Source organism: Poecilia reticulata, linkage group LG16, assembly GCF_000633615.1.
Source record: "Poecilia reticulata strain Guanapo linkage group LG16, Guppy_female_1.0+MT, whole genome shotgun sequence".
Classification (NCBI taxonomy): domain Eukaryota; kingdom Metazoa; phylum Chordata; class Actinopteri; order Cyprinodontiformes; family Poeciliidae; genus Poecilia; species Poecilia reticulata.
Window position 1 is genome coordinate 11,996,297 of NC_024346.1, and position 14,988 is coordinate 12,011,284.

Consider the following 14,988-nt stretch of genomic DNA (forward strand, 5'->3'; position numbering starts at 1 on the left):
TATGTGAACTTACTAAAATCAATATTCATAGTCTAGTGACCACCTTCAGAAATCAAACGTTTTGTAGATAAATATACGCAATACTAGAATTTTTACAGATGGCATTAATGCAAAATATCAAATCAGATGTTATTATCTGTTTATCAGTACTTAAGTAGCCTTAGATACTTTTTCAGTCCTACTTTTACGTTGAAATAACGCTACTCTTAATTGAGTAAATTTTTTTAGATACTCTACCCACTTCTGCTCATTTGGCTCCTTGGAAAAAAAATATCCCATATCCCAAGAATAACATAACATAAATGTACATCAGTGAAATTATTTTTGCAATGGTTGATAATCTTTTTTTAAAATTATTATTAGGTTCTGAATTTAGAAAGTCTGGTTAACAGGTTGTTCGTGAATGCACCTTCACCAGCGGTTATTAACACTGCAGGAAGAATCAATGGCTGACGGTGGGGCAGAGGTGGTGCCGAAACACATCTTGCAGAAGGATTTGACTCGATACATTACCTGGTTTTGCAGGAGAAAAAGACAACAAGCCAAAAACGTTTTTTATGAAGTTTTTTTCACTTCCGCTCACCTGTAGCTCTCCCCTGTCAGCTGACGCGGGTGTAAGAGGACTCACCCAACGCTGATTGGTCGGCTTATTTTTCGGTCACATGCGCGTGTTTGTGTTTAGTTTCATTTCCGCATTACGCTGCTGCCTGTAGCCTGTTAGCATCTTAAAAATCACACTTCAACACGACTTAAAAGAAAACCTATTAACTCTCCAGGGCAACAGTAACAGCGTCAGCAGAGGTGTCCGAAATCCAATTTAACCTTTAATTTACATTGTTTGCATGATATAAATGCGGTTTAATGTTGGTTAAGTAAACCAGGAAGCGACGTTAGCGTGAGGAAGCTCATTGCAACTTATTCTGACTACAGTTTAAAAAGCAAGTATTAAGCATTAGTAAGACAGTTTTTCCTCCACTGATTTACAGCAAAGGAGGCCATGAAGGTAAGTGGAAGGCATTGATAAAAACCTAGGCTTTTGAAGTGGTAACTAATGGCAAAAATCGATTTCTCATGTGGAGGAAGAAAAATCACATGCTTAGGTATGATGACTTGACCTTATAAGCTAATTTGCATTTACATCCAGACGATGGGGTGACATGGCTGCATTAGTTTTATAGAAGTTTTCATCAATGTGGTACATATTAAGATTATTGCTTACTTTTTTTTTTTTTTGCACTTGTGGTTTGCTCTAATTTTGTGTATTCAGAATGGAGCCATATTAGACTTCTGTTTTGGAGGATCAAAACAAAAACTGCGTAATTTGGGTCTATTTTAAGCATAATTTGTCCAAATGCAGGTGGATCTCAATAAAAATCTTTTTAAAGTTAATTTGGGGGATCTATGGCAGAATAGTTGGTAGTAAGAAGGTCCTGGGTTTGAATCTTGTGGTCCTGCATGTTTTCCTCCCCCTCTGTGCATGCATGCATTGATTCTTTCCACGGACTCTGGCTTCTCCCCACCGTCCAAACACATGACTGTTTGGTCAACTGAATAGTCTAAATTGTCTGTATGTGTGTGTGTGTCTCTGTTGCCTTGTGGTGGACTGGCAATCTGTCCAGGGTGTACCTTGGTTCTCCCTGAAAGCCCAGTGTTGTCGGGTACCATCCACCTCCTTCATCTATGAGGTGGTGTGGATGAAATTAACTTTGTGCACAAAGTGTGACGCAAAAGGTGCGGAAGAGGCATCAAGGTACTCCATGTGTCATAGATCCACAGACTTTAACTGTGGTAACTTTAAGTATGACGGATGATTTTGGAATTTTAAAACCCTGACATCTGCAAAACCTCAGTACAACCTGTTATAAATTAAGAACATGGCATGTTGTTTCAGGCTTGTTGAGATTAAATTTAATCCACCGCTTTCCTTTACTTTTTTGGGCTTATCAAGACACTAAAAGTTGTGTAATACAGTGATTCAGAATATACTTGAGAGTTGCTTTTTCTTTCTGTTCTAGCTGTTCAGAATTCCCATGCGAGGTTCTGTCTTGTTGTGGGCCATCTTGACTCAGCTGCTGCTGTGTAGAAACGGTGTGTTCGCCGGGGATGGCACCAAGGCCTGCAAACTACGCCACGAATCAGCATCACAAAGGAAAGTCCTTGAGCAACTGGAACCTCTGGCCCACAGAAAGTAAGTTTAGCAGCATCCTGCCCATTGATGTAAAATCATATTGATATTCAAGGAATATATTATTAAATCCAAAGCATTGCATCTGCTCTGGGTTTGCTGCTTTGTTGTTTTTAGTGTTCGGTCTTACAGTAATGGTTAACGGCTCCCAACTTCATGTTCTCACGTTGGCAGCTTGTCAGTGGTGGTCACTGAAGAAAAGGGAAACTACACGTATGTGTTCCAGCTGTGTGGAGATGCAGGAGGGGTTCCAAATGCGGGAGTTATTCAGAAGAAGACCGGCTCGCAGGATAAACCCACAATCATTGGCTTATACACCTCGACCGAGGCCATTGGCGGCAGTAAGACTTTGCAATTTATTAAACCTGATTTTAGTTTCATTTTGTGTGCATTTAACTATTTTTGAATAGTGTCATGTAAGGAGACAAACCATCAGAAATGTACATGTGAAGAATTTGAGACATTCAATAATTTTTGCTGTTTTTACTTTTTTTTTTTCTTCTTACCTTTGAGGTGACTGGGTGATGCTGCGCTACTATGATGGGGAAAAATATGATGAGCACTGCAGCCACGAAGACAGAAGGGCCATTATCATGATCTCCTGCAACAAAAACAAAGAGGCGGTAAAAAAAAAACACATATGAGTTGTGCTTTGTGTATTTACATTTTCAATTCTTTTAATTCAAAAAAATGTATAAATTTTTTTTATGGTGGCATGTTGTTTCAGGCTTGTTGATCTGAAATTGAATCCACCATTTTCCATTACTTTATAATACAGTGATTCAGAATTGTATCAGAGTGGAAGGATGAGAAACGTGCACTAACTTGCTTTACACACGTAGGTTTGCTTTCAGAGTAAATTTCAACACTGTTTTTTTTTTTTTTTTTTATCCTGGAAGTGAAGACGCATGTTTGTTTCCAGTAAACTCTAAATTAAGGGTTGCATTTCAGTCACTGCCAATGGACTTTTGCTGCCGGGAAATATTTCTTTCTGTAAATGTTTTCCAGGTGAGGGAACGAAAACCCTAACTTACCTTGTCCTCTTGTTTTTAGGGTGACTTGGAAGCTATTCTGGAAGACAGTGAAAGGCCGAAAGATTGCTTTTACCTGTTTGAGCTGGACTCCAGTGCAGTGTGCCCTCCTGTTCAATCCCAGCTGAGTGCAGGCTCCATAATACTCATCATGTACGTAAAGACATGTCACAAAGGCACATAGACTTCCCAGACTTCAATCAGAAATGCTGATTGGAAGGTTTGTCTTCTTCCAGTGGTTTCTGCCTTGTGGCCGTTTACCTCATTGGCGGCTTCCTCTACCAACGGCTGATTGTTGGAGCCAAAGGGATGGAACAATTCCCAAATTATGCTTTCTGGGTGGAAGTTGGAAACCTTTCAGCGGTACGATTTATCTATCTTACAAAAAAAAACAAACTGTTTTTTCTACTTCACAACTCTGCAGTATGTTTTGTTGATCTATCGCATAAAATCCCATAAAACACGCTGAAGATTGTTGTAATGAGAACACTATGAAAATGTTTAAGGGATACAAGTATTTTGCAGTGTAAGTAAACATTTCTTCTTTTTTTTAATTTTTTTTATTGTTTCGTTACAGGATGGCTGCGACTTCGTGTGCCGTTCGAAAAATCGAGAGGAGGCTCCAGCTTACCGAGGCGTGTCGGCTGACGCTTTAGACGAAGAGCCAGAAGAGAGAGACGACCACTTACTACCTATGTGACCTTAGTATGTCAGAAACATGGCATACATTTTCACTGTGTGACAGGTTATGCTTTGGAAGCTTAGATAAAATTACTGGTGCACACAAGTGTGTTTTCTTTGCCTGGAATGAGTCAGTCCCCTGTTGAAACCTTGCTTGTATTTTAGACTTGTGGCTCTGAGAAGGTTCCTAAAAGGCAGAAGGCCATGTCTCCTTTCCTACTCAAAACATTTCAGTTTCAGTTTAAATTCATCCAAAGGAGTGACTCACACATTAGAAAGACAAATCCTTGCTTTTCTGTGGAAATCAGATGGAAAAAGGAAGGATTTAATTAATTTGTAACGCAAACTCACTGGTTATGTTTTATGATGTTTCTACTTAACTGATGACGGTCATTTTATGGATGTGCAGGCAGTGCCAGTCTGGTTTCTGTTTAGGTAATGCTTGCTGCAGGCTATACCAGATAATTATACTTGTGTAAAGGGTTAGTTTGACCGAATTGTGAATGTACCTTTTCAGCTCTTAGCACAGTGACAGTACAATACAGCCTTGCTGCACATCTAGAGAGCAGTGCAAAAAAAACCAAAGCTTATGCAAATGTATTAGTCTGCTTTATTTTTTCCCCCCCAGAAGTACAAAGAAAAGTTTCTACATTAGTTCAGATATTTTGTGTAGTAGTCAATGACGGTGTCAGGTGAACGTGTCACGTTTTTAATCTACACAGGTCAAAGAGGTGCAATGCATCTTTAATAAAATTAAAAACATGATTGTTTTCCTATTTAGTGCTGATGGACAATTTAAAACTGTTTGTTCAGCGCCGACCACAGTAATTGGCACCCCTGGTAAAGATTTGTAAAGAAACATTCAAAGAAATTAGTTTTTTATTACAACAGCATAATCCTAGAAATAATCAAACCCTTTTTGTTTGTTTTTTTGTTCTTTCAGTGCTTCTGTTGAGTTGGGAAAATAAGTGTTTTTTACTAAATCACCAGTTTCACAATTAGAGGTAACCCAGGATGTTTCTGTATAACAAATGTAAACCGAAAATGAAAACTGAACCCACAGTATTCATTTACACTTTTGAAAAATGATAAGTTTCTTTGAAATTTTATTTTGTAATATTTTGCTTTCGTTTCTCTGGGTTATAAATATAATTTTTAGAAAGGTTGTGCAAGGACCCCTATGATTTATATTGTAGGCACTGACTAGCAGCGTTACCATTATACATAAATATTGGTGGCACTGACTATGTTTTTGTTGATTTCTGAAATGTGGTATGCTGTTTATTATTGTATTTTGATAATATGAATGAACATTGACAATGTCCGATATCCAATGTTGAAACTTTCCTGACTGCCGACATTGTAATTGTTAACCTAAGCAACAGACATAGTCGTACGCTTACCGACTTTTGTTTTCTCTTAAGTTTGACCAAAACCTTCTAACTGCAGTTTTTTGCTTCTATTTTAAAACGTTAGAAGTGGCAGTGACGTCTCCTGCTGTACTCTCTATTAATATATTGAAAATGTTAGTTTTGAGGATATCATTCATAAGGTTTATAAATTTTTTACATAAATTACTGGTGAAAACAAAAGTAGAGTGTTTTGGAATTTCACTCAGTAGGCGGAAACAAATTTTCCTGCTTTGTTTTGTCACAGTTTACTAATGGCCTATTTTTTTTAGTTCAGTGAATTGTCTCCTGTATTCTCTGGTAAAAATTGTATCACTTGTGTTTGAAGTAAATAAAAATGCATCCAGTTTGATAACTGTTACAGTAAAGTGTGATGTAAATGTTTCAATCTCTTATTTAGTGTTTTTCTTGAGTTGCACCACACTTAAATGATTTTTTTTTTTTTTTTGAAAGTGGTACTGGGAAATGATTCAGTAGAATGGAAGCTTTTCCTTTGGACAGTCTGTGCTTTCTTCGTGGTTTTAAAGCATTCAGGATTATGCCTAATAGTTTTTTTTATTTTTTACTCCTTAAGTTTGCTCAATGAGTTATCCAGCTTTTAAAAAGAAAACTAAAATGAAGACAGAGTATAAACAGAACTGATAAGTTTGCAAAGAAATGGTGTCTTACTGCAGATACTTCATCTCATAAGCTATTTTGACTATAATCCTCACTACACCCAACATACTCTGTTTATATCCTTAATTGTATTTGCAGACTTTTTCTTATTTCAAATAATTTTACTGCTATTACGGGCACATCCCTGTTACTGCAGTTTTTTTCATTTCTTGCAAATAGTTTATTTTTTTATGAGAAAATATGCATTTTTGTACATGTTTAAATTATTCTACACATTAGCATATTTTTCTGAATCAGATAATTCTATGCTTTTTTTTTTAATAACAGCATTTTCTTTTCTTAGGACGTATATTACCCCTTAATCGGTTTATATATGTTTTTTTTTCTTCGACTTTCCTCGTACACTTTCTCACTGAGACAAAAAGGTAAAATCTGTCTTTCCGTAATATGTTTGGCCAGCAGGGGTCACTATTCATCATTTAAAGTCTCAAGAAATAATACACAGTCCAAAGTTTTCCCGCTTCATGAGGTGGTTATAAGTTTTTTTTCCGACCAGTTTCAGGTAAAATAGGTCAACCGAGTTTCTTATGATCTAAAAAAACTCCCGCCAACAACTTTATTTGATCCTCCCTATGATCTCTCAGCCCATGTCTAATGTCCATTCACAGGTCAGTTGCGCCATAGCGCCCTCTAGAGGCCCCCTAAAGTGTACAAACAGAAGAAAAGAAAAAGAGTGGCAGGGGGCGGGGTTTCACTGCAGGCAAAAATCCTCAAAGGCTCAGTCGTTGTTCCCAGTGTAAAAGACAAATTAGGACCACTTTCATGCGTGTATATTCTGTGAAAAGGACAGACAAGCCTCACGAAAGGTAAGCACTTGAATAAACAAAAATTTACAGACCAAAGGAACTGTTGGAAGAGCTACAGTTGCTGACTTTCTGCCTGTTGAAATCAGCTAATGTTGCTAACTGGTGTTAGCATATGTATAACTACTAGTTAACGTCAAATGTTTTCTTTCTTTGTCAGTGCTTTCAAATGTTTATACCCAAAGACATTGTTTCTAATATTCGGATGCTTTTACAACATGTATCCCAATTCAAACGTTATAATTAGGGCAAATAACTGAGTGGAAGAATAACTAAGTAGCAAGAGTTAGCCACCGATGGATGAAAAGCTGGGTTTTTCGTGATCTTATGAAGTTTCATTAAGTGCTCTTTTGCGCATATCCACCTAAAATGTTTACATCTTATTTGCTAATGAAAACATCACAATACCAGTTGCTTTTTACAGTTATTTTAGATCTGATTGTGGCGGGGAAAGCGCTCATATTTACATCTTTGTTTATTGCCTTAGGAGTTGAAGTAAAGAATAACACACACCACCTCTGTTAAAGCTTTAATGTACTTAATCATGAAGACGCTAAAAGCGTTTGTTCTGTAATTTCAGCACTATAATTATATTGATTGTAGCAGTTTGTGTCGGTGGTTTCTATCTACAGTATTGAAAGGATTGGAAAGTAAGGAGTTTGATTCATCTTTTTTTCCAGGTTTTTATAAAAAAAATTGAAAAGTAATAAATTATTAGGAAATATAACTGTTTTTTGACTCTATTTTCTTTTACATTTTCAAAAAAAGTTAGTTTGGTAAACTGTTAAATCAAGCAGAGTACTTTATGATTGAGTTTATGTGACAGATTGTGCATTGGTTGGCTAGTGATAATGATGTACTCAGAGGTTTCAAAGGTTTTAAAAGACTCAAAAAAACAAAACAAATCAATCATATCACTCCTCTGCTCTGCTTCATGTCACCTCTTAACGAGATACCAGAGAAAGTTCTGGAGTGGCCAAAGTTTTCTCAGCTGCCTAGTGAGCAGATTAGAGGACCACTTCCCCTCCCCACTTACTGTCAGCTGGCTGAAAGACAGCATGTCTCAAACAAAATTAGCTTCAGAAACTAATTACGTACAAGTCTCAGACTAGAATCACTGTTTCTAATGTCTATTAAAACAATCTTTTATAAATTGTATTCTTGTAACAAAAAAGAAGAAGAAGTTTGTATACTTCAGCTGTCTATTAGCCAAGTCATCACAGAAAATGATTTATTGTTTTTTTTACTGACTTACCTGGTTAAATAAACCACATAGTTGCTGGGCACTGCCCGTCAGCTGACCAAAGGAGGGTTCCTACATTTTCCCTTACTTGGAAGTTTGGCTTTCCGGATTTATTTCTGAATGTGAATAAGATCGACAATGGTAGAAACTTGTGACTTTTATCAAGCGTGGCTGGTTTTAAACACTTGGAAAGCTGCAGGCTGGTCTGTTTATCAGCCGTCTGCGGCTCCACCAGAGCCTGACTAATTAAACCACTAACATCTACTTGTGCTGTTCTATGAAGGCCAGAGAGGCAAAGATTTTTAAAACGTCTGAATTAATTGTTCATATATTAAGACAGCAAAATAACTACAATTATTATTCTACACTTTATCAGCAGATGGAATAAATGTTGCTTTTCTGTTTGAAATAAAGAAATTGCATCATGTTGCACTTTTTTTTTATAAACTTTGGCACTTCCTCAAAGTTATTGCACAGTGATTTCATAACAAGAATCACAATGTCGCCCTTAGGTTGAGCCTCCAATTGAACATTTTAGCAATCTGAAACTTTATTTGACCTGTTTGGTTCTACACTGAACTCCTTATTGAGGCGGCTGCAGGTATTTTATTAGAGATTTGGTTATTAATATCAGTTATTTTTAAAGAAAGATTGAAACTATGACAAATGTATGAAACATTTTCTTTGATTTGTTTTTGGTATTTCATCCATGGGCCATTGCTCATTGATTTACCAGAGAAAACCAGCTGTTTTCCCTCCATCTAGTTCTCTAACCCTAAAATAAGTCTCAGAGCTCCTGAACCTTTTGATCTGAAAACATGAATCAGAAACTATAAACTTTTCTTATATCACTAAACCATCTTGCCTATTCGCTACAACGGTGTGCACAATGTATTTGCTTCTGCAACTTGGCATTCCTTTAGACCCATGCAGCTGTTTTCCATTTTACTCAGGAAGTTTGGCAAAATGAAAATACTTTTAGCTATTTTATTGAAGTATAGATGAAAGGATAACAAACCAAAATGTAAAGTGGTTACTTGATTAAAATTAAATTAGAAAAAATAATCCTAATAATTTATTGTAAAAAGCTATATACATTTTAAGTAAAAAAAAATTTTAGGTTCCATTTGCTATTATTGGTTGTGCCTTTTCTAACAAGGTGTCTTATTAATATTGTTACAGCTTTTAAGTATACATGGGTACCAAGAGTAGAAACTTTTTGTAATCCTTTCCAATCATTGAGTTTGGTTTTTTTTTTGGTTTCTAGTAGCAAGCATGGAATCAGGCGAAGACCAAAACACAAGCAGCACAAACGGAAACCCTCAGACGAGCGGGAACTCCCGGGCACCCCAGATCGCCCGCATGTCTTTGTATGAGAGACAAGCTGTACAGGTGAGAGATTGCTTATAAACTGATGTGTAAAAAATGTCCGTTTATGTCAATGCTTTTTTTGTTGTTGTTGTTTTTGTCTAGGCTCTCCAAGCTCTGCAGAGACAACCTAATGCAGCCCAGTACTTCCAGCAGCTCATGCTGCAGCAGCAGATCAACACGGCCCAACTACAAAACTTTGCTGTGCAACAGGTACAGTTATGACAGCAATCATTGCGTGAGAAAACATCCCCCAATAAAAGTTTTTTTTAATTATTATTTCTTCAGCTTACCTGATTGGATGTGCTGATTATGAACGCTTTATAGTTTTTTCTTTGCCCAGCATTTTGCTATTTATGTCTTTAAATTAGCTACATTACATTTAACCTGATTTTTACTTGGTTTTGCTTTCCCTTTTTAAACCAGGCCACACTGGCAGCTAGCCGCCAGTCCAATACACCAAGTAACAGCATTTCCCCGGCTCCCACCACTGTAAGTTTATTCGTTGAAAATTTTAAGGATTAATCTTTCATGACTTTATAGAAACCTGTATTTTTTTTCTGCTTCCTGCAGGTTAATTTAAGCACTACATCTGCCGGTGGGACTATGAGCAGTCCTCGTCCACACGGTCCGGCTACGTCTGCAACAACAACGGCTCTCAACCAGTCAGTGCTGTTGGGTGGAAACTCTGCAGGACAGGGGCAGATGTATCTCAGGGTGAGTTTAAAATGCACACGCATGCTACCAATAACTAGATTTATGTGTTCTACGTTCAGTTTGTATCTAAAGGGAGAGTTAAGCCTCACTCTGACGCATCATTTTCTTCCTGCTGCCGTAAATTATGGACCTATCTTCCTGAAGACATGAGGGCAGAAAAAATGAAAAGTAAACTAAAAAATGTTCTTGTTCACCTTGGCTTTCCGTTTAAGTTAATAGTTTTTTTTATACTGATAGTGATGCAGCCCTAGATTGTGGGGTGTTTAACTGAAGCCGATATGAAACTGTGAAGAATCCTAGTATTTGGTTAACTAGTCTAGTGTAAGTACATCAAAACCAGGGCAATAAGCAGTTTTTGAGTCCTACAAGTTCTTCCTCATGTGGTTAGGAGACGATCTGATCACATCTTCTTGTCTTTGCGTAGGTGAACCGCTCTCTAAGGAATCCGCTTACCTCTCAGCTCATCTTCATGCCCGGCGGGACAACCGCCGCCGTAGCGACGGTAGCTCAGACACAAACACAACCCCAGCAGCAGCAACAGCATGACACTGCTTCCACCACTACATGTGCCCAGGCTGACAACGACCAGGTCTGCTCTATTTAAAGATCAGTCTCCGGCGCCACAGCTCAGGGAAGACTCTGTTTCACCATAAATGTCTGGTCTCTCTGCTTCCCAGGTGCAGAACCTGGCTCTACACTGTGCCTCTAACGCCAAAGCCGTCGCTGTAAAGGCTGAAAATGCAGAGAGGAAGGATGCCGGCAGCTTTCCTCTCGCTCAGCAGCAGCAGCAGACTTTCTCTCAGCAGCAGCAGATGGCTAAAGCCGGCTTTAACCAGCCGTCTGCCTCCAGCACTCTGACTGTGAAGGCTGGGAACCAGGCTGCCATGACTGTGGCCCCTGCAGCCACTGTGGCCCCGTCCTCCTCTTCCTCATCCCCAGCGCTCCCCCTCTCTCAGCTCCTCCTGGCCCCGTCTTCTCCCGTCATCCTGGTGCCCACTTCAAATGTCACTACCTCCACCCAGGGCTACCCAATCGGTTCTGTGGCCCCGAAGGCCAGCATGAACCCACAGACTCTGGTGGTGCAGCCCCTTCAGCAGGCCAACGCTAACATGGAAAAGGGTCTCGTCCCCATACAGCCCAAGACGGCTCAGGGACACCGTTTACCCATTCAGCTGTCGCCTCGGCAGCCGCCTCCCATACTGCCAGCGCCACCAAGCAACAGTCAGGCTAACGCCGGGGGTCATAACCCTCCACACATCCCGGTCCAGCTGGTGGGAGCCAGGCAGGGCTTGGCAGGAAATGCACAAGCTGTGGCTTTGGCTCAGGCGCGGAGCAACGCGGCTCTGGAGAGTCCGTCTGGTGCGGCGGTTAGCTCAGTCCCCAGCAATGCTGCCATGGTAAGATCAGGACGAACTGCTCTGCTCAAGCTTTGTGTTTAAATAAAATTTTTTAAAAAAAGTGATAACTGGTGTCTCATAATGTGTGTTTTTTTTTTTTTATTCACATGCTTTCAGGCAAAGCCGTTGGTCGGCTCTCTGAAGAGAAAGTCTGAGAGTGATGCACCAAATGAGACGTCGGAAGCATCAGATTCTGCCCCCATGAAGGATGCAGCTCCTCCTTTATCTCCTGCCCCCACAAAGGACTCGGGTAATACCAGTTCACCATCGATTCACTTGAGTTTCTCTCAACTTTATATCATCCATTTATGGCTGCGACTGACAGTTATTTTTGTAATTGATCAATCTGTTGATTATTCAGACGATTAATTGATTAACTGGCACATTCTGCAATTTTTTTATTAAACTATTTAAGCTTTTTCTGTATAATGTGTGAAATATGTTAACATATGGAAATAAACAAATTATTTCATTTTTTTTTTTTAATTAGAAAATAAACATTTAATTGCCTAAAATGCAAAGCAATTGCATTTCTTTAGTGAACATTAAAATGCCTCTTGAAGAGTTTGGGGTTAAACATTTTAACACATAAAGGTGTTATCTTAAATCAAAGATAATAACAAAATTTACAATATTTTGTTCAAATGTGGCTTAATTACTTCTCTGAATATGTTGTTTCTTCTCATCAAATGGTGTTTTATTGAGTTTGTACACTTCAGTTAACGATTGTTTGCTAAATTAGTTGACAATTATTTCAATAATCGATTAATCATGATTAGTTGATAAATTGTTTCAGTCTCTCTTCCATTTCTCCTCAGCGCCCGCTGTAGACGCCACGTTCTCCGCGCCCCCGACCTTGTCCTTGCCTCTGCCCTTGTCCAGAGGCGGCCATGGGGACAAAGTTCCTCAGGCCGTGGTCAAACCTCAAGTCCTCACTCATCTCATCGAGGGCTTTGTTATTCAAGAGGGAGCCGAGCCCTTCCCTGTAAGCGACCCCTGCCAGATCTGCATGTTAAAACTTTATGGTGAAAGGTGCAGGTTTCTGACTCAGTCCTGGAAATTATGGGAAAATCTGGAATTTGATTTGAATCAAAATTAGTTTGTATTTTCAGATTTTATTCCTTCCCCATATGTCTAAATAGTGTGTCCTTCCTTCTATCCACCATTTGTTTTGTATTCTTTCTTCATTTCTCTTATGCTTCCTGTGTCCTAGTCCATATCCTCCCTCCCTTATGTCATCGCTTTTTGTCCTTTGTTTCTACGTCCCTCGTGTCTTTCCATTTTTTTCCTCTTGTCCCTCTTGTTTCATTCTTCATTGCGTCCTTCCTTCCTCCCTCTGTTTTTTCTCTTCCTTTCTGTTCTTTATAGTGCTTTCTCTTCCTTCCTCCCAATCGTCCCTGCATCCTATCTCTATTCCTTGCTTGTGTCTTTATTTCCAACATTTTGTCATTCCTCCCATTTCTCCTCTCTTTGCTTCTTCTTTATTAATTGCTTCCATGTGTCATCCTTCATCCTCCTCTCACTTCTTCTACTATCTTTCCTTCTCCTTTTACCCTTGTGTCCTTGCTTTCTTTTATTTCTCTCCTTGTTGTTTTACCTCTGGGTTCTTTCAATGTACAGTGAAGGTTTGTATATTTTCAAACAAATGTTAGTGGGGTGTTTTTTTTTTTTTGTCTTTATAAAACATATGTAGGAACACTAGAAGTAGGTTTCTTGTTAACTTCTCTGTTGTTTGGCAGGTTGCTGGGCTGCTCAAAGACAGAGACTTTGCTCTGGTTGGCCGCACAGAGAACGGTCCTCCATGTAAGTAAAGATTAATGTATTTACTGTGATTTTCTTTCTCTTTTTACGGGTCGGCGCTCTGCATATTTTCTTTTTATCTCTCAGTGTTGAAATGTGAGTACTGTGGATGCTTTGCTCCCGCCAGCCAGTTCAGGGGATCAAAGCGGTTCTGTTCAAACACTTGTGCAAAGAGGTACACTTTCATTCCTCATAAAGATACTGTTACACTGCCTTGCAAAAGTGTTCATTCCCCCCCAAACTCCAGTGTGATTTACTGGAGCTTGTTGCAGACTTACCCTGTTGATCTTCAGGTATAACGTAAGCTGCAGCCAGCACTACAAGTCCAGCAGAGGGCGGAGCGGTGGGGGGCCGCCGCTACATCCAAACCCCTCAGAAAACTCTGCTAAACGCAGAGGTCCTTCCCGAAGGGGGAGTTCAAATAGCACCTACAGTAAAGTATCGAGCAAGCATCTTTCTGTCAAGGTAAGATTTTTTTTTGTTTTGTTTTTTTCTTGCTACTTTTAAATGAAACAAAAGCAAAGTCATATTTCACATTTTGAAGCACCAAATTATTTTTAGAAATCTATATATCATAGGAAAAGCTTTCCATTCTAGATCTATTAGACTAGCGGTTCTCAACGTGGGCGGTGCCGCCCCCCAGGGGGCGTTCAGAGGACGGCAGGGGGCGCTGGCGGACATTTTTACAAAAGGGGGGCGCTGGGATGCCTTTGGGGGGCGTTCGGTCGAGTGGTAAACTTTACACCTTAAATCCACAACAATACCAGTTTAGACTTTGAGCAACTTGGTAAAACTGTTTTGTGTAACATTAAATCATGCCTGGCTGCAGCTGTATCGATGGCAGCTCTTCTTCTATTCAGTGTTTGTAGCTTCATGGCGCAGCTCTGCTTCGCATCAGTTCAGCGTTACACCGGCTGATGACGCTGCTGTGATTCACTTTGTCTGGTATTTATGTAGGCTACATATGTTTTTGCAGTTCTGTGATCATGTCAAAGCAGCAATTTATATTAAAAAATGTTTTATTTTCGTTTGAAAGCTGCCCGCAACCATGGAAGGACAACAGAAAATTGCTCTAATAAACATGTAATTATTAAAATCACGATATCCTGACTTTGTATCCCTCTGAAAAATGAGCCCATTTAAATAAAGAAATCCCTCCATGGGTGATACCACGTTAGAGAGAGTTCATGTTATAGCGTTAACACGGAGCTGTAAGTGGTCCGACGTGAAACGGGTTTGATGGAACAACGGTACCAGCACTTTTATATTTCAATAATCAGAACACCGAAATTGTTTCCGTTGTTTTAAAAGTCTGCCTTTTTCCCATCGATATGTTTCCCGACCGCCCTGCATCTTAGGGAGTTAAAAATAAATAAATAAATTTAAAAAATAAATAAAAAATCCGCGCACATTGCGCAAAACTCTGAAACACGAGAAGCGGACAAAACGGAGCGACGAACTAGATGTGAATTATGACATAAAAACAGAGAATCCGACGCTGAACAGTGAAAAAATCAACACATTATGTGAAACGCATGACGATAGGTGGCGCAGCAGGTGATGAGTGAAAATTACTGATGGTCAATAAACGATCAAATAAATGTAGCAACAGGAAAGAAACTAAAGTGGACATAGCAATAAACCGAGAGAGGATAATATTAATCAAATGAAACTAA

The 14,988-nt window shown here is 39.1% G+C and overlaps 2 protein-coding genes across 2 annotated transcripts; both read left to right on the forward strand.

The window, feature by feature from the left end:
• Nucleotides 1–653: 653 nt before the first annotated feature.
• m6pr (mannose-6-phosphate receptor (cation dependent)) lies at nt 654–5,680 on the forward strand. Its single transcript, XM_008431481.2, has 7 exons — nt 654–1,003; nt 2,016–2,188; nt 2,360–2,526; nt 2,699–2,808; nt 3,239–3,369; nt 3,453–3,579; nt 3,794–5,680. Exons 1-7 carry the CDS (start codon nt 998–1,000, stop codon nt 3,914–3,916), a joined length of 837 nt encoding a protein of 278 aa, XP_008429703.1. The 5' UTR covers nt 654–997; the 3' UTR covers nt 3,917–5,680.
• Nucleotides 5,681–6,634: 954 nt separating this feature from the next.
• On the forward strand, nt 6,635–13,969 carry phc1 (polyhomeotic homolog 1). Its single transcript, XM_008431479.2, has 12 exons — nt 6,635–6,790; nt 9,298–9,422; nt 9,504–9,611; nt 9,825–9,890; nt 9,972–10,115; nt 10,540–10,704; nt 10,793–11,512; nt 11,630–11,762; nt 12,331–12,497; nt 13,252–13,315; nt 13,400–13,487; nt 13,606–13,969. The coding sequence occupies exons 2-12, from the start codon at nt 9,306–9,308 to the stop codon at nt 13,817–13,819; spliced, it is 1,986 nt and encodes a 661-aa protein (XP_008429701.1). The 5' UTR covers nt 6,635–6,790; nt 9,298–9,305; the 3' UTR covers nt 13,820–13,969.
• The last annotated feature ends 1,019 nt before the right edge of the window (nt 13,970–14,988 follow it).

Excerpts from the sequence above, each read along its gene's own strand:
- m6pr (XM_008431481.2), top strand. Across the intron at positions 2,809-3,238 it reads GCAACAAAAACAAAGAGGCG|GGTGACTTGGAAGCTATTCT; the intron begins GTAAAAAAAAAA and ends TCTTGTTTTTAG. Across the intron at positions 3,580-3,793 it reads AAGTTGGAAACCTTTCAGCG|GATGGCTGCGACTTCGTGTG; the intron begins GTACGATTTATC and ends GTTTCGTTACAG.
- phc1 (XM_008431479.2), top strand. The coding sequence starts at position 9,306 with ATGGAATCAGGCGAAGACCAAAACACAAGCAGCACAAACGGAAACCCT. Across the intron at positions 9,612-9,824 it reads AAAACTTTGCTGTGCAACAG|GCCACACTGGCAGCTAGCCG; the intron begins GTACAGTTATGA and ends TTTTTAAACCAG. Across the intron at positions 10,705-10,792 it reads CCCAGGCTGACAACGACCAG|GTGCAGAACCTGGCTCTACA; the intron begins GTCTGCTCTATT and ends TCTGCTTCCCAG.